The sequence below is a fragment of the Penicillium maclennaniae genome (genome assembly GCF_028827695.1).
Source record: "Penicillium maclennaniae strain IBT 15551 chromosome Unknown utg000001l:1.0-3280838.0:1.0-3283122.0, whole genome shotgun sequence".
Lineage (NCBI taxonomy): Eukaryota > Fungi > Ascomycota > Eurotiomycetes > Eurotiales > Aspergillaceae > Penicillium > Penicillium maclennaniae.
The window spans coordinates 2,906,040-2,928,966 of record NW_026623213.1 but is presented as its reverse complement, the minus strand read 5'-3'; the positions used below and the strand labels follow the sequence as shown (position 1 = coordinate 2,928,966).

The following is a 22,927-nucleotide window of genomic DNA, read 5'->3' as shown; positions in this document are numbered from 1 at the left end:
GACTCGCGTAAGAGCTCCACGTCTCATGACGGCCGCTCGGCGGAGCTCAGGAGTGGAGAACTCGATGCGGCATTGACGTCGTAGGAAAGACGGGAGTCGGGGATCGCAGTAACAGGAAGGTCGAGCTATTCGGGGCGCAAGGAATCACAAATGAGTAGGAACAATGTGAAAAATCTAAAGCAAAGTAGTCAATAGAGCTTGGGCAGCAGAAAAGAAGGCGCATTATCGCAGATCCCGTGACCGTGGAGAAACAGGAACGTCATTTGTTTACTTAATCGACCACGAGCTAATCCAATTCCCCTCTTCCATCTGGCATTTTCTTTCTTCACCTCCCTCAAATTTCCCACCGATTCTGCGTCATGGCCAGCTTGAATAAATTCGTCGATTTCTCTGCCCCGTCGCTGGCTTGTATGTTGAGCTTCTTCAACCCTGGTGCTTCTCCGCATTTTGCATGTGATTGGAACTGACCCCAGCAAGTGTCCGCGGCCACCATCGCATTCAACCCGATTTTCTGGAAGTAAGTCGGCCTGTCCGAGAGGTATTCTCTGCAACTACTTACCAATAAACCTTTGCAGTATCGTTGCGCGCGCTGGTTGGTCTATCCCTCTACCTGAGGACAACTGTGCCTTTGCAGTCGGCTAACAACGGCCTCGAACAGAGTATAACACCCACTTCTTAACTCGCATTTTTGGTGGCCCTTACAGAGGATGCTATTTCCTCGCCGTCACTATTTTCTCCCTGGGTATCTTGCGTGACCATCTTTATCAGGTCGCTTTGGCGGAGCAGCCTTTCTACGCCCCAGTGCACCAGCCCATTGTTGGTGGGATTTTGTTCACTATCGGCTCTGTTCTCGTTCTCTCCAGCATGTGGGCTCTTGGTGTGACCGGAACCTACTTGGGCGACTACTTCGGCATTCTCATGGATGCTCCGGTTACCGGCTTCCCATTCAACGTGACTGGCTCGCCTATGTACTGGGGTAGCACTCTGAACTTCCTCGGTGTTGCTTTGTACCATGGCAAGGTAGCCGGTATTCTTTTGACCGCCCAAGTCTTCGTGCTGTACTGGTTCGCTCTGAAGTGGGAGGAGTAAGTTTCTGCAGTCACGACCTTGAGAAATAGACTAACCGAATCACCAGCCCTTTCACTGCCGAGATCTACGCCAAGCGTGAGCGCGAACGCGCTAAGAAGCAGGGCGGTAAAAGACAGTAATTGGACATACATGTACAGCACGATCGACTGGGACATTCAACATCCACAATCTGCGCATGGCGATCTTCGGTCAGACCAAGTTTCAACCCAAAATCCGGAATGAACTCACCGGTTGCTGTTAACAAGTTCTCCAACACACGGACGCCTCCGAATCCTCAACGAAGCTGGAGTAGTAGATGATAGACGTGGCTTTGGCCTGCGGTACAGAGGCTGTGTGGCAACGGAGGTGTTCCCTCTTTACCCCTCTCTGATTTCCCCTACGCGACAACAAACAACCTTCCACCCATAGCGACAAATTTCACGCGAAAATGAGCCCAACATGTTTTGTAAGCGATTTGCTTAATAGGCCCAGTTGGCACTGGCCATTTATTTAGCTTTGATACCTAATATATGGTCAACTCTATTCACTGTTCGTTCTTTCAACGTACGAGTCAACCACGAAACACTACGTATTTACCGTATCTCCAGGCGGTTGACATTGCAATTCATATAAGGCTATTATGAATGTCCAAGGCGTCGTACTACAGATATTCTGGATGATGGAATGTAACATGGTGCAAAGTTCGGCCATTCTGGCATATGGCATCCAATTGGTCCAATCGGTAGAATTAGATGAGTATTACACTTGGGAAAATTCACCGCACAGAGCACATTTCAAGTTATGCAGAAGGGGATGAAGAGACCAGTATTCACTACCGTATCTCCAATCAGGACCATTGCAGAACATCATTTGCCGCATAGACCTCAAAAGACATGAAGCATCTTCCAGAAAGAGTCAAACGATAAGAGTCAACAATCATACCCCAATGCAGGCCTGAGGCCAAGCATTCGTCTTTCTGCCTGGTAGATCAGGCATCCAGATGATATTCGTAGAGCGCCAAGACAGAGTCTGAAAAGTCCGTTTTAAATGTCAATCTGCTTAGCTCAGTTCAAGTGGGGCGTGGAGCCCAGCTTGACACTGGTTAACGTGAATCAGTTCTAGCCAGTGTTTTCAGTTGTACCGTCAAGCGGAAATCGTGATCAATTTGCCGCATTAACAGCCTTGCCCCGGGGACGAACCGATTTGGCCTCGACCGTTGAAGGGCGGCTGTCAGAAAGATCCAAACATTGTGCGGAAATTTCTAAGTGAAATTATCCGGACGTCATGGCTCAAATACCGCACTGGCAACTTCCCAATCTCAGCGACGATGCATACTCACAACCGTCATGGATGGTCGCCTTCCTGCTTCCTATGGAAGATGACGAGCGAGATCTAATTATGCAAAAGCTCATTTCGACCGACAAGGCTTGGCTTGACCCCCCCTGCTACGGAGCCGCGCCGTCTCCTGGAAGTCCCCTGGCTGCACGATCTGATCCCGCCGTCGTCGGTCATCTTCTCGATCTTCGAGAGATCAGCCTATCGTAACTCGATGATGTTCGTAGATGAACAGTCGCGTGTGGATGATACAGTCATTCTCCTCCATAACAGGGGAAGGGAGATCCAGGCCGTGCGAGTGCCGATTAATAGAGCGAATGTGCTTCTGAGTGCCGCGGAGGAAGGAAACGTGAATCTGGACGGGGTTCCAGTTCTTCCCAATGGTCTTGAAAAACAGAATACCAAGGTATGTACGAGCCATAACAGATAGCTCTTAAGATGTCTGACATAAAACGGGAAACAGAAGAGACCGGTCAGCAACAGTGATTGCGTATTGATCTTGGAGTCGATGACCAAAGAAGAACTCCAGACAATACAAGAAGAGCTATTTTCCGAAGTTGACACGGATCTGGAATGGATCGACCTCTCTCAAAAGCTGGGATCTTCCGACATGGAGGGTTTGATGGACTTCTTTGAGTCGAAAGATTATGAGCTGGATTCCCCACCAGATCATTTCATTGCGGTGGATCGAAAGACATTAAGAGTTGCGAACAAGCCGGTCGATCAGAGAGATGAATCGAAATCTGTGATTCTCGCATCGATCGAAGGAGGCTTACTCTGGTTTAAGGATGACATGGAGGATATACATGGATCCATCTATACCGGGTATGGATTTCAACGATCCAATGTTGAAGATAGCATGACGGCGGTGACGAACTTGTCAGTTGGCAACATGGATTTTGCTGAGTTGTTTGATCAATCTGAATTTATCTACTGGAGTGGATATCATTCTTGGGCAGCGTCGAATTTAGAGAATTATCAGGATGGAGACAAACAGTTTGCTAGTGCATGGTATCCAGGTCGTGGGCGGGTCGATTGCGCGGTAGATGAATTTTGAACAGTGTCCTAGATTTACTTTACAAGTAGTCCGCAGATGTTCTGAACAACAAGCGACAAGCTAAGACTGGTCCTTAATGATACTAAAACAATGCTGGAAAAGAGACATCTGGAAAGACAGGCTAGGATGCCAGGTTGGTCCAGGTATTGCTCGCCCTGCTGGTTCAAGGTGATTGTAACCCCACTCTCATTGCTGAACATGCCAAGGCGTTGACTTTCCAAAGTATCGAGGTTCCTAGTATAAATGATGTAAGGTTCGATGAGCTTCAGACTGGGGAACATGCCAAGATGATGCAAGAAATCACAGCGGCTAGAGCTCCGCTGTCCTGAAAGGCAACCTCTTTGAACATTGATGGCACACTATACAATCGATAGATCTGCCTATCTTGGATGCACGAGGGGGAGGACAGCAGTGCGAAGGTTGTAGCTGTAGGTCCCCCCAAGTGAACAGAACACAACGCGTGAACTCTTCAATAGGGCCAAACATACGGCGAGCGTGTGTGGACGAGCAACGTCAGAATCGATGCTGACCCAATGAGAATGTCGACAGACTACTTCGGTAGCCAAGAAATACACGAGAACAGTGGTGATACTGCTTTGAATATTCTTCGGGATCAGACACCATTCATATAGATTGCACCAAAAGTCACGCGATAAGGAGGATGAATTGCTAGAGATAGAAGAATATCGTTTTTGTGTGTATGTGTATGAGAGAGAGAGAGAGAGAAGGCGAGAGAGAGAGAAAAAGAGAGAAAGAGAATCCAATCACAGACTAAATTAGAGAGGTGAACTTTCGTCTTAAAAGGTATCTAGAAGGATATATGGTACTACGAATTCACGATCGCTCACAACAGTGTGATCTGGCGAATAACTCTCTATTACTACCATAAGAATATCGAATGATACTAATAAATGTGCATACTGCATTTGACTATCTCCAATCTCCGAGGGGTATATCGACACCGGGTCCAGACGGGCTAAAAAGGACGTGGGAGATGAGATGCATGAACCGAATACCACCAACACCACGCTATGGGCAAATCAAAAAGGGACAAGGCAAAAAGACTACTGTCGTCGGCCACGGCCTCGCTTAGCAGTTGTTTGGCGCTCGTCAATGGTTTCCACTTCGTCCTCGTCGGTGCCCTTTTTGAGATCTTCGCCTTCTCCGAGGCCCCATTTCTCACGATCGTACCAGTCTTCGCCATCACTCATTTCACCAACGTGACCTTCGGCTTTGCACCACTCCAAAACGTTTGCCTTCATGTGACATGCGCGAAGGAGAGAGTCGAGCATGTGCTCGAAGCCGCGCACCGTCTCTTCTTGTTTTTGAATGTAGGACCACAGCAGACGGCGGGTGTCCTCTGCCTCGGCGGCAGGAAGGCCGAAATTCGCGTCTGGTCGAACCCCCTCCGGAACAAGGAAAAGAGGGTGGGGAGTTGGAAGGGTGCTGGCTGTATCGGCTGTAGAGGTAGGAGATCCGGCATCTTGGTTCGCGTTGGCTCGGGCACGAGTAGTCATTCGACGAGGCGGAGTAGGTGACCCATTGTGCATCTCAGCGTCTTGCTCCATTTCGTCCTCGACCTGGCCCTCCAGATGTTCGGAGTGTGCGTCAAGTCCAGCCTTTTCTCCGTCCTTCGAGGTATTCATCTCCTCATGTTTGCCTCCGGTGTGATTGGCAGTAGCATTCTCGTTATCTTCGTTGGTGCCAGTTGGATGCGGGGGAAGATCTATCACTGTTGCGTCCGCCTCTTCTGACTTGAGCTCCATGATGTGTTCTTGACCGTCATAGTTCGGCACATTGTCTACAGAGGCCGCCGGAACCTCAGCCATCTCCGTATCGTTGTCTGTACCCCGGGTTTCGTTCCCCAGTCCGTGCAGGTGCGCCTCAGCCTCTTGTGGTGCTTTATAACTAGCCAGCGGTGTTTTAGATCCACTGAATCCTTGATGGATGCTAGAGGCAATTTTACCATTGCTCAAAATCTTGGGTTCGAAGATATAGCGGTCGTCGAGGGTTTCAAGGAGCCCACACGGCATCCAGCCGCCATCTCCGAGAAAGGATCGATGAAGGTTCCTGGCTCGCCAAAGAAGAGCCCGCTCCTGGCGTAGCTTTTCTTCAACTGCCACTGTCATCTGGTCGAGGGCTGGGGAAGTGTAGGATTGGGAAAGCGAAGGATGGACCGGGAGTTCGGAGGGGTGCGTCAGGGGACGTAGAAGCGCTGCGCATAGAAGAGATTAGTACTGCGGGCAACTGATTCAATTGCGTATTGGAATCACAAACTTTCGAGCGCAATCCCTGAGAACGGGTTCTCTTCGGCGACGGCGGCGTCAGCCTCAGAATCTTCATCGTCCTCGCCGAGTTCATCGCCTTCGGAGTCATAGCGTATTGGGTTTCGCTGCAAAATGTAGCGCGTGTATCCAGCATGTTCGACCTTCTATTCACAGCCCAGTCAATGAGTCTCAGTTTCGATGCTTTTCGAGCCGGCGCCACTTAGGTCCCGCAAAAGGTCTTTTCGGCTGAGTTTCACGCACCTCTTTGTAAAATTCCTCTGCATTGATGTATCCCATGGCTCCTTCACGGACATATTTCGCATTTGCCTTCATCTTATTGCCGCGATTTGTCGGCTGGGCGATCAAATCATCTGGTCCCGAATCTGACCGAAGTGAACACGTTAGCAGAGTATCTTCTCAGGCTTCAAATTTGACACCAGCGTACCGTCACGTTCCCTGCGCAATGCCCGCTTCATACCGACAATCGTGTCGGCGATTAGTGCCGCTTGAGTCGCCATGGCTGAGGGGGTCTGCGCCTAGCAGTAGGTTCAGTCACGTTGAAGGAGCGTGTAAAGAGAGGGGTTCTGAGGGTGTGAACCGGAATTCGGTCTGAATACAAAGAAAATATGAGGTCGAGCTGGATTGGGCCCCTTCAAAGGCAAAAGCTGCTTATGATTCTTCACCTGGCAGAGCGCAACGAGCCAAAGTAACCAAGCTCGCGGAGAGAGCTGCGGACGACCGATCGCCGCTAACCCCTTTTGGAGGCGGCGAGTGATAAGGGCTGGCCACATAAGAAACCGTCGGCGGTTTACTTCAACATACTTAGTGAACTACAAGTAGATCGTATAAACGGGAAATTTTTTGAAGGAGATTCGTTATGAGACTTATTACAAGTTTTGAGATGTTCATCGATCTCTTCTCCGGGACACATATCTCGTAGCCACGGGCGCCTTTAATCCTCCGCGTCAACCCATACTAGAATACCCTTCTTGTCTGTACGCATTTCTCCGGTTGGAAGAACACGAAGAGTCTTATTAAAGTAGGTGTCAACAATAACAAGCTGAGGTTGAAGCCAAAGCCCACGTTTTGCGGCCAGGATATTGTAGCGTACTGTATGACGGCTCAACGGCACGAGCTGGACAACCGTCGACTTAGGCCCGCTGAATGCAAAGTGCTCGCTAGCTTCCATCATCAAATTGAATGTGAGGAAATGCGTAGATGGGTTCTCCAGAATGTATTCTAGATGGATTAAGCCCGACAGGGTAGTGGACGGAGTTGACGAACAAAGAACACGAGGCTCGCCCATGGGAACAACGAAGCGGGGGATCTCGAGGATGCTCGTGGTTATATCGGAGGCAATCTCGTCATCAGACGAACGTCGGCGCCAATCGATTTGCAAAGCAAAGTTGAGAGGAGTGGGAAGGCGATCACCCAGGGTCATCTTCTGAACATCCAGGAGGAAGTTCGACTCCCGTAGCTCTTCCGGGGCAATGTGAGATGTCTCTGGGCTGATGAGGGCTTCGGACTCAACACTGCACACTGAACCAGCGCCTACGGTGAGAAGCTTTAAAGACATCCTTTCAATGACAAGAGGTTCTAGGGCGAACGATACCACCTTCGAATTGAGGCACCATCGCTGCGCTAAACCACCTGGTGTGGGTTCAGGGTCTTTGCCTAGCAAGTCGTCATCGACGAAGAAGAAGCTTGGCCATGGTTGAGGGTGGACGCGAGGCAGGAATTCATAGTTGGCTTCGAATGGGCGCACGAATGAAAGATCAACTGTCATAGTGTTGATGATGGGGGTCTGAACATCAGACACAAGGTGATACACGGCCGAGAATTCCAGTGTGTATTCCGCAGCATCCTGGGTGTCGGCCAACATAATGGTGAGATCTTTGTTTGATGATTGTCCCATGACACCGATGCTCCGCTTCAAAAAGTGGGATGCGCCCTCTGTCGGGGTGCTTGCTCCCGATTCCCGAGGCTCTTCTCCTTCATCCCCATCAAGCCATTCCAGTTTTGTGGTGGACTCAGGGCTACCGAAAAGTCGTATCTCGGCCGTCACATCAGCAGCTTCATCCTCTTCGTTATGCAGACAGATCTGGAGAGCAACCCGCTCATTTGTGTAATAAGTCTTCTTGAAGTTGGGCGTCGTAATGCGAATCTTTGGAGGCTTCGGCATGATCTTGCATCTGCCAGTATCTCGGTCCTTGCCGACTCTTTTGCGAGAAGGGCCCTTCTTCGTCTGCTGCCACCAATAAGACTCATGCAGGTCGTACTCGGTTATGACGTAGGCGAGGTCGAAGTTCTCCCCATCGACAAGCATTGCGATAGAAGCAACAAGACTCTCGCCAGCTTCGCGAGGAATGCAAGTAAGATTGAAGACCTTCGTCTGACCAGGTCCAATCGTCAAATCAGCAGTTCCGAGTAGTGTTGCCAAAGCTCCAGTTGGAGATTGAATGCTAGCATCGCCAAGGCTACTAGCTTCGCGAAGTGATATGTTCGAGATGCAAGAGTAGGTTGTCGTGTCCGAGTCTTGATTATGATCGGATTGAATTTTCACTGGGCGAAGACACCCCTCGAAAACAAGCTTCACCTCGGCGAGCTTGATCGGAGCTGATTTCTTCTGAGCGCATGAAGAAATGACTAGTTGAGCCTGCAAAGGTTCTCCCACATTGCCCTCCGACTTTTCGAATACGACAGATGCAGTCACTGATACGAGTCAAAAGTCAGCTTGGTAAAGGTCTAGGATTTTGCAAGAAACATACAACTTGTCATGACGTCCTCGGCCCGAAGAACAACAGAAGGCTTGGGTTTCTCGAGGGGATAGCTCTCGAGGCTTCGATGTATGTCAAAGTGCCATGAAGGGTTCGGCGTAAAAACTACATAGTCATGTGAGAAACTCGAATCGAAAAGGGGAGGGCCGAGATGGCACTTACCTTTGTTGAGCAACTCCCAATCGACCCGCAATAGAGTTTCGCTCTCTCTCAGATGTAGAGCGCATTCTCTCAAGGCCCATCCAAATCTTTCCATCAGCACCCACCATCCAGAGCGACGCCAGCTGAGGGTCGCCCACAGTGGCTGTAAGACTTGGTATCCTTCAGACCACGAGCCAATACGAATGTACTCCTCAGCGATCTCTAGGCTGAGCCTCTCAACTTGTCGTTTCTGGTCTCGTTTGGAGAACTCTTCAAGGGCAGACTTCAATGTGGTCAGAATCAGTTCCGAATGATCAAAGCCAGGCTCTTCTGACGCGGGGTATTCCACATGAGTCTCCGGGGCGAGATAGGTATCATACAAGTAAGACTTGTTCGCATTTTGGGAGGCAGGAGATTGGCTAGGGGGCATCCGGTCCTCCTTAGGGATTTGCATGGCGAGAGCTCGACGAGCCACGGAGTGCTTGGCTGAGCTGTATAGCCAGTATCCCTCGTGATGCATTTGCTCCCACGGGTTGACTCGCTCGCTAGCTGGTACTGATTTCTCTGGCGTGGTAAATATTGACAAGTCAGACGCCTGGTCGGTATTAGTTTCAGATACTCTCTGAGAAATCTCTGCACGGCGAATGAGCTGAGCCATGACCATTGACCACCGCGCCTCCCAAGCTTCCCATCCATAATTTTTGCTGCCTTTGCCTCTGCGGTAGACTATGTCTTTCGTCCGGATCCTATGATCGACCCAGAAACGCGTCGCCGCAGTGGTCTGGGCTGTCCAAAGCAAACAGCGGATGATTCGAATCGCAATGGCATCACCCAACAGACGCGCATCATTGAAACGAGCATCCCAGCCTGCGATGTTTTCGAAAACCTCTTGTCCAAACAAAGTTTCATACGCGCCTTCGTAACTGCGGCAAGCCGCGTCCATCTCTTGACGAAACTCTGCGAATATGCCGAGCTTAAACTCATAACGTACATTCCATCCTTGTAGTGAGAGCGTTTGAGATGTACCGGATGTGGGAGGCGCAGTTGGCGGAGGGATGCTACTCCGATTCCGCTTGCGCCGAGCATGTTTGGACAAGTCTCGGTAGTATTCCACGACCGAGGGTTGCAGCAGAGAGAACAATGATTTGACAAAATCTTTGAGCTCGGATGATGTGGCGTCTGGCGGGATCACGAAGATAGACTTCTCATCCAGATTTGTTGCTCGCCGAATGCCTGCCACGCGATCATCGATTTCACCCTCGTATCCTCCGTCACCTTCCTCGGAAATCAGGACAGTCAAGAACCGCGTTTTGTAGCCAGATTCTGTCCACTCTTTTTTCAGACTGTTGATCTCGATTTTGAGTTGATTGTCGCGCAACGAATTCATATTCGGGTCCAGGGATAATGGGAAGAAGTTGATAACAGCTGCAGGGACAAGTTCTTGGTGTTTGGTCACCCACAGCGGAGTAAGCAAGCCATCTGGAAATGTGGGGGAGCTCGGCGTTAACGGAGAGATGGGCGAATGGAGGACAAATGGTGTAGTAGAGCTGGCACCGGTATCAGAATCGGCGACTGAGCTTCTGGGAGACGTAGTGGAAGGAGGGTCTGCCTTCTGCGGGGGAAGTTGAAAAGACTACCGAAACATTAGCATGCAGCTCTCTGGGTCTTTGCCAGCAATATTGTAAGCACATACTCGGCCAGTACTCTTAATTCTGTACGCTATGTGTGGCGCTGTAGAGTTTCCATTTGAGCCTAGACCCGCTCTCCAAGGCATACTGGATCCATCATTCCCTAAAAACACTCCCCGCAAGTCCTTCGCAACAGCCCCGCTCAACAAGGGGAAGTCGCTGAAGATCTTGTGACCCCTCTCGTGGATAAGGGGGTATTCAACAGAAGAGCTGGAGCCATCTTCCGAATTTGCCTCAAGCCCCGAAAGCAGGACTAAGGGAGAGGTTGTGTTTGACGTAGTCTTCAGGATATGCGTCCATTGCGGACAATGGGGTTGGTAGCGCGAATGGGTCACCGCATGTCTAAAATGAGAGACTGTCCAACGAATTGATGTGAGTGCTAATCACACGGTGAAAATCAAACAACCCACTCGGGTAAATAGCGGAGTTCGGCTTGTGCGAGAGGAATGCTATCCTGATACGAATAGCTTGGATGTGGAATACTGCCGCCGGGGCGGGCGGTGAGCATGCCCTGGAGACGCTCTGTTCATGTGTCATGTTTCACGATAAGTGACCTTCGACTACAGTGGGGGTGATGAGTATCATTCAATTCACATAAAAACTTTCATAGATATGTAGGGTTCCCCTTCTGACGACACTTTGTTCAACCTTGAATTTCAGTATTTGTTTGTTTCAATGTTGAGAAACTATATATATTTAACACGTAGTAACCACACTACGCCAGAACGAAACCTCCAACTTTAGAGGTCACAACATAGTCTATTATGTGCAGAATGATATACGAGTGCAGGGATGATGCAAATCACGACCAAGATCGAAGAATCTTATTCGACAGTCCGAGACAAGCGTTTGCCCGGCTCAAATCTGCATCAGCCACGCTCATTTCCGAGATCGTAGGCTCATGCCGATCATTTCGCTGATTTCGGGGTCTTCTAGAAAGAGGGCGAGGATGTCGCATAGCATCCCACGTGGGCTATGATGCAGAATCGGATAGGCTAGATACATGCGTAGAACGAGATCTCGTTCTGCTTTTAGTTCTATAGCTACCGCGTGGACCGGGGATAACAAGCACGTACTGCGTCGACGGAACCATGGGTCGCCGCGATACCCGAATGAGGGCGCGTACACAAACGATTGGGAAATTAGGATCCATCAAGTGGACCTCGGGAGCTGAACTGCGCGAACGCTAAAAAATCCGGAGGAAACTTGAAGATTCACTCCTTTTTAATAATCCTATTCGTTCTTTTGACCCTTTTCGACATATCTTATTTCCAGCCACTCCTTTATATCTCTCTTATCAGACCACCCCTCTTCCCCCCAACTAGAACAACAGTAAGGGGGGGTGCTTTTCACTCATTTCGCAGGGGCCTCAAACTGCATATCATGCGCGCTGCCACCCAACCCTGCATATCTCATTAATCTCTAGGAGGCTTTGGAAACAAAGCGGCCTATTATCCCTTGATCGTTGAACGCCATGCATTTAGACGACACCCCGGCCCCCCAGCAGGCCGAGTCGACCCTCTTGTCTCGTCGCCGCCGTCGCAAATCTCTAGGTGCCTTGCGCGAAAAGGGCGCAAACCCCGATCCCACATCGCCTGAAGTCATTTCGTCGCTGATATCGTCCCTGTCCACGATCTCGGTGCCCTTGAACTCGCATTTTGATAACGTGCCGCGAATTGACTCGAAGGACTCGACCGATCCCGGTCTGCCCGAAGTGCCGCACACTGCACCCTGCTTCACCATTCCTCCTTCAGAGCAGCATGGCCTCGCGATGAGGTTTGGAACATGCACAGAGGCGGACGAGCCTCAAAACACACCGTTCTTGCATCCGGATGATGCTGCTTCCTCCCCGTGATTCGCATGGCCAGAGCGCCGCCTTCGCCTAAATCTCCCAAGTCTCCGCGTTTCAAGCCATTCAAGTCGAGCGATGCGTCTACTCGGCCTGCATCGAGAGACTCTTATGCGTCAGTAAGGGCCGCTCCCGAAGACACTGCGTTTGGCACGATCAGCACAGAGTCCGTGCTTCCCCGTGTTTCGACAGCCACGAGTATCGCCTCCAACAGCTCAACTGGGCGCACAAAAAGTCTCAAGGGCACATTCGGCCTTCTGAGGAAATCTTCATCGCGAGATCTTGGAAACGACGAAGATCGCTTGCGCAAAACGAATAGCCTCAATGACGGCTTGCGTCATACTACGCCACGCAATCGGGCGAGTTTGCGCTCGATATACTCCATGGCGAATGTGGCGGAAGAGGACGGACCTAGTGGTCTTCAGGAAGATCCAAGCCAGGCGCTGGCGGCCAGTACCCCGCCAACCAGAGACTACCCCTCAGTCCATAGTACGCCAGACGGCCACAATAATCCTGGAGGCATCGGAAGCGGAAGATATATCCCTACTCGCGATTCCTCTCTGAGGCGCCGACATAGTCAGTCTTCAGGCTCGAAAAAGAGGAGATCGGGCCGTCATACTCGATATTCGTCCACTGCAAGCAAAGAGTCGGTTTTAGAAAATGGCCTGCCAGGAACGAGCAATGATGCCGAGCAAGTGACTCGGAGGATCCAAGAATTGAAGGATCAACAGCAACGAATCAAGACCGAGCTCGAAACGGATGACAGCCCTGGTCTATCTATGAAGACGACACCTGCCAAGCAAACCAAGCCCTTTCGCAGTATCAGCCAAGTGGATCATACCGCGATGTCTAAGCAGCCGAACGGCGAATCTCCTTCCTTACTTGACAGCGCTCCGTCCCCGTCAGTGATGACCGGAAAGAGCCGACCTGGGAAGCCTGGGCAGCCCTTGGCGCCAAAAAACACCAATTTCATTCCTCAATTCCCAACGCCACCATCAGAAAAAGTCGAACAGTCTCGTTATAGGCGGTCATTGGAGCCAGCCACGCCGACCAAGCAACACCGCCGCACATCTTCTGGTCATTTGTCGGCCGGACGTCCCTCAATTAACACCGAGAGACCGTCCAGTGCAGATTCGATTGATCTAGCGGTTGAGGACTATGTTTTCTCTCCGAAGTTGACTCAGAGAGTACTTCATCCTACCAGCAGCCGCACTATTGCGTTCTCTGAAGTGGGCAACCCTAAAGGTCACGTCGTGCTCTGCTGCTTGGGAATGGGTCTTACCCGATATCTCATGTCGTTTTATGACGAGCTGGCCCGAACTCTCAATCTGCGGCTGATTACTCTAGACCGACCCGGTGTTGGAGAGAGCGGACCGCACCAACCTGACGAGCCGAGCAATCCTCTCAGCTGGCCTGGTGAGTCTTTCATATTGCAGCAGATCGCACTTGCCATCACTAATCGAAATATTAGATGATGTCGCCATCGTTTGTAATTACCTTCGGGTCACTAAATTCTCTATTCTCGCACACTCCGCCGGAGCAATCTACGCTCTGGCCACCGCTCTTCGTATACCACAACATATCCGAGGACGTATTCACCTTTTGGCTCCATGGATTCCTCCATCCCAACTCTCTACCATCGGTTCCCAGAAAGAGCCTGCGCCAACCAATGCGGTTCCATATTCGCAAAAGATCCTCCGTGCTCTTCCGACATCTCTTCTCAAAATAGCCAACACCAGTTTCATGAGTGCTACCAGCGCGAGTATAACCACCAGTCTCCCTAAATCCCCTCGACGAACAAAACGCAAACCCGTGAAAGAGACACCTGTCGTGGAACATGAACCGCCCATGCCAGAGAGTACGCCGGGCGTCAAGATTGATTCCCAGCAGCAAGACGGAAATTCGGCGCCGCAGGGCGGGCCAAAGACATCTGTTGCTCATGCCAGGCGCAGTGATGCGACTCTTGGCTCTAGCGTAAAGTCTCCCGAAGAAGAGCGGGAGCGCCAACAAGACTACGACACCCGCCTTACTCACAGAATTTGGGAGCTGGCTACCACAAATGCCAATCCGGCCGTTGATCTCTTGACCTGTCTGGAACGCCGACAGACCATTGGCTTCCGTTACGTGGATATCACTCGATCTGTGGTCATCCATCATGGTAGCAAAGACACTCGTGTGCCCGCTGATAATGTTCAATGGCTGGGTAAAACGATGCGGCGCTGTGAAGTACGAATTCTGGAGGGCGAAGGTCATGGCCTCATGGCTTCTGCCGGAGTAATGGGCAGCGTTCTCACCGAGATCGCCAAGGAGTGGGAAGATTGGACTACCATCGTCCAGGGCAAACGCCGAGCAAATGCTAATCAAACTGCCCGACACGGACTTTCTGCTCATGCCTGATTTCCAACGCATTCATTTCACATCTACACCCTGCCTGCCGTTTCATGTACCCATTGGACTCCCCCACGCATTACGTCCCGACCCTCTTTCCCTCTAATTTCTAATGCCTTTTCCTTCAACACACCTCTTGCCGCAGCTGGCTCTGTGGTCTGCTTACACTGATTTCAACCCACTCTCTACACATACACTCATTCATAAGCATAATAATGGCTGATTTACGTCGTCTTATGGATTCTCATGTGGCGCCGTGTCCGGACCAAAAAATCCTGTGATTTAGCATAATACCCCATCAACTTTGATTTCATCGGAACCTTTCAATTCCAACAATAATTCGTAAATCTCGTGTATCGAACTTAGGAATCATTTCCCGTGCTGTCTAATGACAAACTACTAAGTATCCCGCTCAGACTAGTGCCACATTCAGGGATGGATTAGGGCCCCTAGAATACGCCTTGACACTCCTTTAAAAAAAAGCCCCCCGCATGATCGGGAGCTCCTATGCACACGACGAAGTACCTTTCCGGGATTGTATATGTTGGTAACCCCGAGAGAATTCATGTTCGAGCCAAGCCACATCATTGAAGCTTGATCCGCGGATTTCTTGGCGCCCAGGGTTCTTGTCACGTATCGCTTCCCGCATCTGGAGAACCGCGTCGGGTCGTGCAGGCTCGCCTTTCTCGCATTCCCCCTCATTGCGATCTGAAGCTACAGCACCTCCATCTGAGTTGACTGAGTATACTTCGATATGCCTACACAACGGCGCATGCGACTCATCGTGGTCGGGGTTGTCGCGATCCTTTTCCTCGTCTTTTACTACTCGGTACGAGATTACAATTCCAGCTCTTCTTTCTCCTGATGTCGCAAAGTACTAACATGCAATATGCTCGTTTGTATAGGGAGAAGCAAGCAGTATTCAGAATCAAAAATTTTACCAGTCTACACTTCAAGCAATGCGGGCCAAAGAGGACGCAAAGCATTCGAAATCACAAGACAAGATTCAGGACGCGATTCCTCGACAAGGATCTAATACTGCCATGCATGTGCAGGATGCTGGTGTCGAGCACCCAGTGATCTCACCGGCGATCCCCGCGGCGATGCAGAGCGAGGAGATGGAGGAGATCCCCATTGCGGGACGGACGAAGATGACAATCCCTAAGGTCAAGGATGCTCAGGATTCATCATTGTCGGACTCAATGTCGAACTCTGAACCCGAAAGACAAGGGGATACTACGGATCACCTTGAGGCAAAGAGCGAGTTGAACTCGATCCTGAAGCAATCTCCTGGTATGCTTGTCTTTTGTTCTTCCCGGCGCAAATTACGAACCATCGAAGCTAATGAATGTGCGCACACTAGTGATCATCTTCTCCAAATCCTACTGCCCCTACAGCAAGAAAGCAAAGTCGATCCTCCTTGACCACTACTCGATCTCCCCGAAGCCGTTCGTTGTCGAGCTAGATCAACACCCGATCGGAGCAGCCCTACAATCTCTCCTGGCGCAGAACACAGGGCGTCGCACCGTACCAAATGTGCTAGTTAATGGCAAGAGCATCGGCGGCGGAGATGACATCGCTGCCCTGGACCACAGCGACGAGCTGGCATCGAAGCTGCGAGAACTGGGGGGTAAATGGGTGGTAGATGTGTCGCGGGCTTCTCCTATGGAAGTGCACCTGTAAAGGATTTGCCGCAATGCGTTTTGATTTCGATGTCTTCAGTGCTTGTTCGAATAGGTTCAAAATGATAAGGCTGTACATAAGTGATCATAGTTGCAAAGAACTCCCAACGAAATGAACCGAAAGTGGACATCACGTGTAGATAACGTGTTCGCGATAAGGAACCCTACGCTAATCCGGATCTAGCCCTAAGCGACGCACAATCCCGTGACATGCAATTTCGCTCCACCAACAACTCCAACCCGAATTTTGATCCTCCCGACATCGACAACTCACCCCCTCGCCAACAACACCCACGCAGTCAAGATGCGGTACATTCACTCCGAGGAACTGCTGCCCGTTCCGGACAATGGTGAGCATGCGACTTTTCTATTTTTCGAGGAAATTGAGGGAATGGTGGGATCCATCGCACCCAATATTGTTGGACATAGCACATGATCTTAATTCGGGACGACGACCCTGCGACAAGACCACACTATTCCCTGGAGGATGACACAAGTCAACTACGGCAACGAGGAAATATTCTCTGGCTTTGTGAACAGGGCGGATTGAAGCGAAAGAAGGCAAAATGAAAGAACTGGGACTAATTCGTGATTTTCTCTCTCCACAGTGAAGGTTCACATTCGTTCGCGCGTCGTGACCGTCGAGGGTCCCCGCGGCAAGCTCGTCAAGGACCTTTCCCACATCGCCGTCACCTTCGGCCGCCCTGAGAAGAACGTCATCTCGATCGAGCTGCACCACGGTGCTCGCAAGGGTGTCGCTACCCTCCGTACCGTCCGCACCCTCATCAACAACTTGATCATCGGTGTCACCCGCGGCTTCCTGTACAAGATGCGCTACGTCTACGCCCATTTCCCCATCAACGTGAACATCGAGAAGAACGCTGAGACCGGCCAGGCCGAGATTGAGATCCGGTACGGAATACTCTGTTCCAGTTCTTATGAGAACGCGCCATGCACAGCTGAACGAGAATACTGACGGTCTCTTTTTTTTCTCTTGCAGTAACTTCCTCGGTGAGAAGTTCGTCCGCCGTCTGACTGCCCAGGCTGGTGTTGAGGTCTTCCCCTCCCCCAACGTTAAGGATGAGCTCCAGCTCTCCGGTAACTCCCTGGAGGCTGTCTCCCAGAGCGCCGCCGACATCCAGCAGATTTGCCGTGTCCGCAACAAGGATATCCGTAAGGTGAGATATCACGACCTATCGCGTCTTTCCGCCTTCAAATTGTCATACTAATCATGCACCAGTTCTTGGACGGTCTTTACGTGTCGGAGCGCACAAACATTATTGAGGAGTAAAGAATGACTCTTGATGGGTTCGGGTGTCCGGGAGAGATTCTTTTTTAATTTCGCCTACTTGCATATAGGGGAAGCAAAGCGAAATGACAAAAATCAAACGACCTTGCAAATTTCACTTTCCTGAAATGACCTGTATGAGACATGTAGCGAAGAATCCATACCAAAAAATGGTGTCGCTGTGTTCTGTTGTATACCTGAATGTGAAGGCTTCAAATGTTCAATGCTGTACCTTGTCCTTGTACTTTGTAGGAGGCGCGACCGGGTGCCACCGGCCTCGTCTTTGGTAGAACGTCACCTCCCAACTCAAAACCTCCCACCATATCTCATTCCACAATCATCCCATCAAGTTTCCCCAGATCACATTCTGATCAATTCAAGAGAAACCTGCAGTGATCGCGTAGCGTGACGCCATCTAGCATGTGAAAGCCCCAGTCCGCCGGATTCCCCGACTTGGAATTCCTCGCTTGCAATGAGGGTCTGGTTTTTCTGGCTGTGGAGCGTTCTTTCCGCAGGGCTCAGCATGATTCTAGACGTCGCGCAGTTCTGGCGAGCCGTGAGTCTTCCCTACAGTCTCGATGTTTGATGCGGAGAGAATGGGCGGGTGTCCACTACCTTATCTTGTGATCGGTAGAACTGATGGCCACATCGGCAAGATGGGAACCACGGCTTACGCAATGTATAGAATTTGGTCTCATGGTGGACGTCCAAATCCCCTCGAGACCGATGCGTTCAGACGCTTGCGACGGCACAGACTTATGAGGTGTGGGAAGAAGCCGCTTGTGAGCTGGACGACTTGCTAGGCAAGGACTTCTGGTACATCACCTCACCCCGAGCAACGGAGCTCCCCACTCACCTTTCATACAGGCGCCAAAATCCTGTCAGTCGACACTATGACTACCGACTGATCCTCGGACGACTCGAGGCGCTGATGGGCGCACGCGAGACCGGCGACATCGTAGCCCTGGCCAACCTCCTTCGGTCCGGGCTGGTGCGCAACCTGGGCAACATTACCACGACCAAACTATTTACACATGCCTTTGGAGGTACCAAGCTCTTAATTGACGACTATATCACGCAGGTCGCACTGTCTATCCAGTATGTGACGATGTGGCGACCGGAGCAAGCGCAAGAGCCAGCCCAGGCGACTACATTCACCCCGCAGGCCAAGTTGGAGCTATTGCACGATACGCGACAGGCCTTTGGCCGCACGACTCTTCTTTTGCAGGGCGGGTCGGCTTTCGGCCTGTGTCACCTGGGAGTTGTCAAGGCTTTGCATCTCCAGGGTCTTCTTCCACGTATCATCACCGGTACAGCCACGGGGGCTATGGTTGCCGCTCTTGTCGGAATTCATCCCGAGAACGAACTGCTTCCATTATTGGACGGAGACGGAATTGATGTTTCTGTGTTTGATAGTCGTCGGAAGGACCACCCCGATGGCAAAGAAAGCTGGTTTCGAATCCTCCTCCGACGCCTGAAGCGGTTCCTTCGAACGGGTTATCTGTTTGATATGGAATTGCTGGAAGAGTGTGTGCGCACCAACGTTGGTGACTTAACCTTCGAAGAGGCGTATGCTCGGTCCAAGCGAATCTTGAACATTACCGTTGCTACAGGAGGCAAGGATGGCACGCCAAACCTGCTGAATTATCTGACTGCACCAAATGTGGTATGTAATTTTTCATTTGAAGATTGGCTCGTTGACCTGATCAAGTGAGTAGTTGATTTGGTCTGCTGCTGCTGCATCAAACGCTTCATCCTCGTCCCCACTCTCCTCCCCTGTCATTATCTATTGCAAAGATGAGACCGGCTCGATCGTGCCCTGGCCACACACAGAGGACGCAGTCTTCCATCCATGGCGGCACGTCCACTACAACGACGGAGAATCGCCTCTTGCCCGAATCGCAGAACTCTTCAACGTCAACCACTTCATTGTCTCCCAAGCACGGCCCTATCTCATCCCATTCCTCCGATCGGAGCTCAATCTCCTCGACCGCCGCCAAACCGGCTGGCACAACATTTCCCGGTCACTGATGCGCCTCGTTCTCGTCGAGCTCCGCCATAGACTCCGGCAGCTTGACTATATTGGCGTATTGCCCGGTGCCGTCAGCCGGATGTTAATTGACGAAACCATCCCCGGTCCGAACCTGACCCTCGTACCCGATCTCTCGTTGAAAGACATCGGCAAACTCTTTCAACAACCAACCCGGGAACACGTGGCAGAATGGATATTGAAAGGCGAACGAGGCGTCTGGCCTGCTGTCAGTGCCTTAAAAGTGCGTGAAGCTGTGGAAATCGAACTTGACCGGGGATACCAGCTCGTCCGGCGCCGCCGACCCAGCGACCCACTGCCAGTGCGCCATTCTCCTAATGAAGGAATCCCACGTCAGAGACGAGGGAACAGCGAAGGCGATGGTGAAAATGGGCACGCTGAAGCAGAGTAACCAATAGATATTACACCGGAGTTCATCTACAAGATGGGAGCACGCGCCTGAAGGCATTCATATCAACCCCGAATCGGTATATTGCTATGAGACTACATCTTCAATCAAGCTTCACTCATTTCTTCCCGAGTTTCCAGACGAAGGAGTATAATTCGAGTACCCACTTCCACTGTTATAGTAGGTGCTTCCATTAGGGTTGGAATAGTAGTACGAGCCATTGCTACAACCATTAGTATCAGACAAACCAAAGCGTATCTGGAGACTCACGTGTTAGAGTAGTGATAGCTATTCGAGTTGGAAGAGCCAGAGCCATAGTCTCGGGAGCAATAGTGATTGCCCTGTCCATGTTAACTTCCGGGTCATGATACATGCAGGGGAAGTGCAAATATACCTGGCTATTGGTGCCGGAGCTGGTATACGAGTAATCCTTTCCCTCGGGCATTATTGATAGTTAGCTGGTTGTTGCAGATCGTTATTCGAGGAGAGCGTAGAGGATGCTCAGGCAAGAGGAAGGGGCACGAAGGTTTAAAAGAAACGGGCGAGGCGGGGGAAGGTGGGGGGACTTAGGTATGAAATCGTTATCAACACGGGGTTGACTTGATACACCTCACATTTGGAACCACGGCAGATTAGTCCTTTGGAAGAAAATGACGTAATTAGAATTCAATACATTTGGTCTTAATTGACTTATAGTGACCTCCCAGTTTTCTACCAATCACGAGGGTTTCATGAAGGGCCAGGTTACGTTGACGAGACATTTCCGCACCAAGCACCCGCAAAAGCAAAATATCGAGGGAAAAAACATACATCGCATACACTATTGAGACAATATAAATCAAAAGTCTTTCTACTCCAATCCATCCAAAGCATCTGACTCCGGCGGGCCCTTATACGCTGTATCGAAGTTAACATCATATCCCCAACTCGCGAGGAACGCGCGGGAGAGCCCAGAGGGAGTTGGGGGGGGAGGCGGAACTCACACTTCCTCGCATAAATCAGGAACCAAATCCCCGATATAGCCATAAAGCCCACGAACACAACCGAAGCATAATTCATACTGACCGGAGTAACCGGCAAGGCAGTCGGCATACTGAACAGCACCAACTCAAAGGCAATCCACGCTAGGGCAATAACATTCGCAATGGTACCGATCAACCTCCCACAATTCCACGGCGCATGGTTGACTTCCGCACGGCCGTGGAAAAGACTCAATGAAATGGGAATAGCATAAGCGACAGCGAGCGCGATGACACCTACCGAGACGAAGGCCGTGAACGCAGAGGAGCTGCCTAGATTGATCAAGCCGAGGAGCATTTGAATAACTGTTAAAAGAGCGAGCGACCAGACCGGTACGCCCAGGCCAGGGTGAACAGTTGCCCAGAGGCGGGCTAGAGGGACAGCATCATCGCGGGCGACCGCCCATGTAGATCTGGATGCGGCGACGGTGATGCTGATGGAGCAGAAGAGGGTGATGACAAGGACAAGGAATGTGAGCGCGAGACCGCCTCCTGGTGAGCCCATCACGCGGTGAAGGATGTATGGGAGGGCCTGGCCGCCTGGACTATTGATTATATCTTCGAGGGGAGGCATTGTGACGCAAAGGGGGATGATGAAAAAGAGGCCTGCGATGCCGCCAACTGGGATGGCAAGGGCGATTGCGCGGGGGACTTTGATAGCTGGATTTGAGCATTCCTCTGCCATTGAGGAGATCATCCCTGAGAGCGGAAAAGGTGTATGCTGCTGGTAGGAGACCGATGAAGAACGTGAAGCCGCCCCAGCCAGAAAAGGATTTATCATAATGGGAGAGAGCATAGGAGGCGCTATGGCGACCTGTGTCAGCTTTGACAGAGACGGCGATCAGGATGACTATAATGGTGACGGCGGTCCAAGTTGCGCAGGCAATGTCCACTTGGGGAAGATAGCGGTTTGCGAAGGTGCAGATGAGGAAGGAGCCGAGACAGACGGCGTAGAAGATCAAGAGGAGTTGCCAGCTGTTTGCACTCCAGTCCGGATGGTACATTGATATCGTTGCTGAGACCAGGGATGCGAAGCCGAAGTTGACGGAGAGTGTGATTGTCAAGTTTCCAATGAGCCAGATCCAGGCGTTGATGAATGATATCGTTGCTTTGGAGCTACGGGCGATTTGGAAAGTCCAGTAGTATGGACCTGCAGAAGTGGGATAGCGAGATGCCAGTTCGGCCAGGGAGAGGGCGATGCATTGGTCGAGGGCGCAGACTACGATCCATCCGACGAAGATGGAGAGTTGCCCACCGCCATAGATGGCGCTGAGTAGCGGACCACCCTCCCCGTAGGGAATGGCTGCCATGGCCAGTGTCTGGAAGAGGAGGGTAATGACCGAGCGATTGCGACGCAACTCCTGCTTGTATCCCAAGCGATCGAGCTCCTCGCGTTCATGAACACTGACAATCTCGCCAGCTTCGTGATCCATGGCATCGGCAGTGCCGATCTTTTCACTGGGTTTAAGAACCATGATCGCTGGTGAAGAGTAACACTCTTCGAACTCAGATAGGGGGGTCAGTCACAGTGAAGCCTCAAGTTGGCTGGGATCGAGATCGAGAGTGCAACCGAGACAGGGATGGGCCATCGCCTCGGAGACGCAGGCATGCATTTGCATTATATTGTCCGTCTGGTCCAGTCATCTGCGGAGAAGCGACAGAAAAAGGCTGCAGAAGACGCCACCAGGCAAATTCAAGCCGAGCCAGTGTTCCAATGCTTGACTTGCGTGTAGCGTAGTAGAAGCCGAAATACAGGGATTCAACTGCTGCATCGGGTGGAGCGCCAATTCTGACTGCGAATGTCGAGTCCCTGCAGCTCTTATCAGCCAGTCTGGCACTCGCGCTTACACTTCCCTAGGTGATCCTGTCCGTGGCAAGCTCTGGCAGCTCGACCTTAGCAACAAGCTCGCATTGTTAGCACTACGCGGGG

The 22,927-nt window shown here is 51.2% G+C and overlaps 10 protein-coding genes across 10 annotated transcripts; 6 read left to right on the top strand and 4 right to left on the bottom strand.

Annotated features, from left to right (window-relative positions):
• Nucleotides 1-359: 359 nt before the first annotated feature.
• On the top strand, nt 360-1,208 carry N7477_001130 (bifunctional phosphatidyl-N-methylethanolamine N-methyltransferase/phosphatidyl-N-dimethylethanolamine N-methyltransferase; the record flags this gene model as incomplete). The annotated part of the gene is made up of 5 exons (XM_056962793.1): nt 360-408; nt 478-517; nt 576-592; nt 659-1,085; nt 1,136-1,208. 5 exons carry the CDS (start codon nt 360-362, stop codon nt 1,206-1,208), a joined length of 606 nt encoding a protein of 201 aa, XP_056827796.1.
• Nucleotides 1,209-2,352: 1,144 nt separating this feature from the next.
• N7477_001129 (uncharacterized protein) lies at nt 2,353-3,460 on the top strand (the record flags this gene model as incomplete). Its single annotated transcript, XM_056962792.1, has 3 exons — nt 2,353-2,575; nt 2,631-2,809; nt 2,867-3,460. 3 exons carry the CDS (start codon nt 2,353-2,355, stop codon nt 3,458-3,460), a joined length of 996 nt encoding a protein of 331 aa, XP_056827795.1.
• A 1,064-nt stretch (nt 3,461-4,524) lies between these two features.
• Nucleotides 4,525-6,245, bottom strand: N7477_001128 (RXT2 domain-containing protein; the record flags this gene model as incomplete). The annotated part of the gene is made up of 4 exons (XM_056962791.1): nt 4,525-5,675; nt 5,738-5,891; nt 5,989-6,110; nt 6,173-6,245. The coding sequence occupies 4 exons, from the start codon at nt 6,243-6,245 to the stop codon at nt 4,525-4,527; spliced, it is 1,500 nt and encodes a 499-aa protein (XP_056827794.1).
• A 434-nt stretch (nt 6,246-6,679) lies between these two features.
• Nucleotides 6,680-10,584, bottom strand: N7477_001127 (uncharacterized protein; the record flags this gene model as incomplete). The annotated part of the gene is made up of 4 exons (XM_056962790.1): nt 6,680-8,439; nt 8,496-8,609; nt 8,667-10,278; nt 10,339-10,584. The coding sequence occupies 4 exons, from the start codon at nt 10,582-10,584 to the stop codon at nt 6,680-6,682; spliced, it is 3,732 nt and encodes a 1,243-aa protein (XP_056827793.1).
• A 1,223-nt stretch (nt 10,585-11,807) lies between these two features.
• On the top strand, nt 11,808-14,579 carry N7477_001126 (alpha/beta fold hydrolase; the record flags this gene model as incomplete). The annotated part of the gene is made up of 3 exons (XM_056962789.1): nt 11,808-12,151; nt 12,202-13,598; nt 13,654-14,579. The coding sequence occupies 3 exons, from the start codon at nt 11,808-11,810 to the stop codon at nt 14,577-14,579; spliced, it is 2,667 nt and encodes an 888-aa protein (XP_056827792.1).
• Nucleotides 14,580-15,529: 950 nt separating this feature from the next.
• On the top strand, nt 15,530-15,994 carry N7477_001125 (uncharacterized protein; the record flags this gene model as incomplete). Its single annotated transcript, XM_056962788.1, has 1 exon — nt 15,530-15,994. The coding sequence occupies one exon, from the start codon at nt 15,530-15,532 to the stop codon at nt 15,992-15,994; it is 465 nt and encodes a 154-aa protein (XP_056827791.1).
• Nucleotides 15,995-16,556: 562 nt separating this feature from the next.
• N7477_001124 (60S ribosomal protein uL6) lies at nt 16,557-17,543 on the top strand (the record flags this gene model as incomplete). The annotated part of the gene is made up of 4 exons (XM_056962787.1): nt 16,557-16,602; nt 16,861-17,164; nt 17,253-17,430; nt 17,493-17,543. 4 exons carry the CDS (start codon nt 16,557-16,559, stop codon nt 17,541-17,543), a joined length of 579 nt encoding a protein of 192 aa, XP_056827790.1.
• Nucleotides 17,544-18,012: 469 nt separating this feature from the next.
• Nucleotides 18,013-19,981, top strand: N7477_001123 (uncharacterized protein; the record flags this gene model as incomplete). Its single annotated transcript, XM_056962786.1, has 3 exons — nt 18,013-18,096; nt 18,226-19,206; nt 19,259-19,981. The coding sequence occupies 3 exons, from the start codon at nt 18,013-18,015 to the stop codon at nt 19,979-19,981; spliced, it is 1,788 nt and encodes a 595-aa protein (XP_056827789.1).
• Nucleotides 19,982-20,092: 111 nt separating this feature from the next.
• Nucleotides 20,093-20,423, bottom strand: N7477_001122 (uncharacterized protein; the record flags this gene model as incomplete). The annotated part of the gene is made up of 3 exons (XM_056962785.1): nt 20,093-20,201; nt 20,249-20,319; nt 20,373-20,423. 3 exons carry the CDS (start codon nt 20,421-20,423, stop codon nt 20,093-20,095), a joined length of 231 nt encoding a protein of 76 aa, XP_056827788.1.
• Nucleotides 20,424-20,828: 405 nt separating this feature from the next.
• On the bottom strand, nt 20,829-22,472 carry N7477_001121 (putative amino acid permease; the record flags this gene model as incomplete). The annotated part of the gene is made up of 3 exons (XM_056962784.1): nt 20,829-20,875; nt 20,962-21,675; nt 21,734-22,472. The coding sequence occupies 3 exons, from the start codon at nt 22,470-22,472 to the stop codon at nt 20,829-20,831; spliced, it is 1,500 nt and encodes a 499-aa protein (XP_056827787.1).
• Nucleotides 22,473-22,927: the final 455 nt, after the last annotated feature.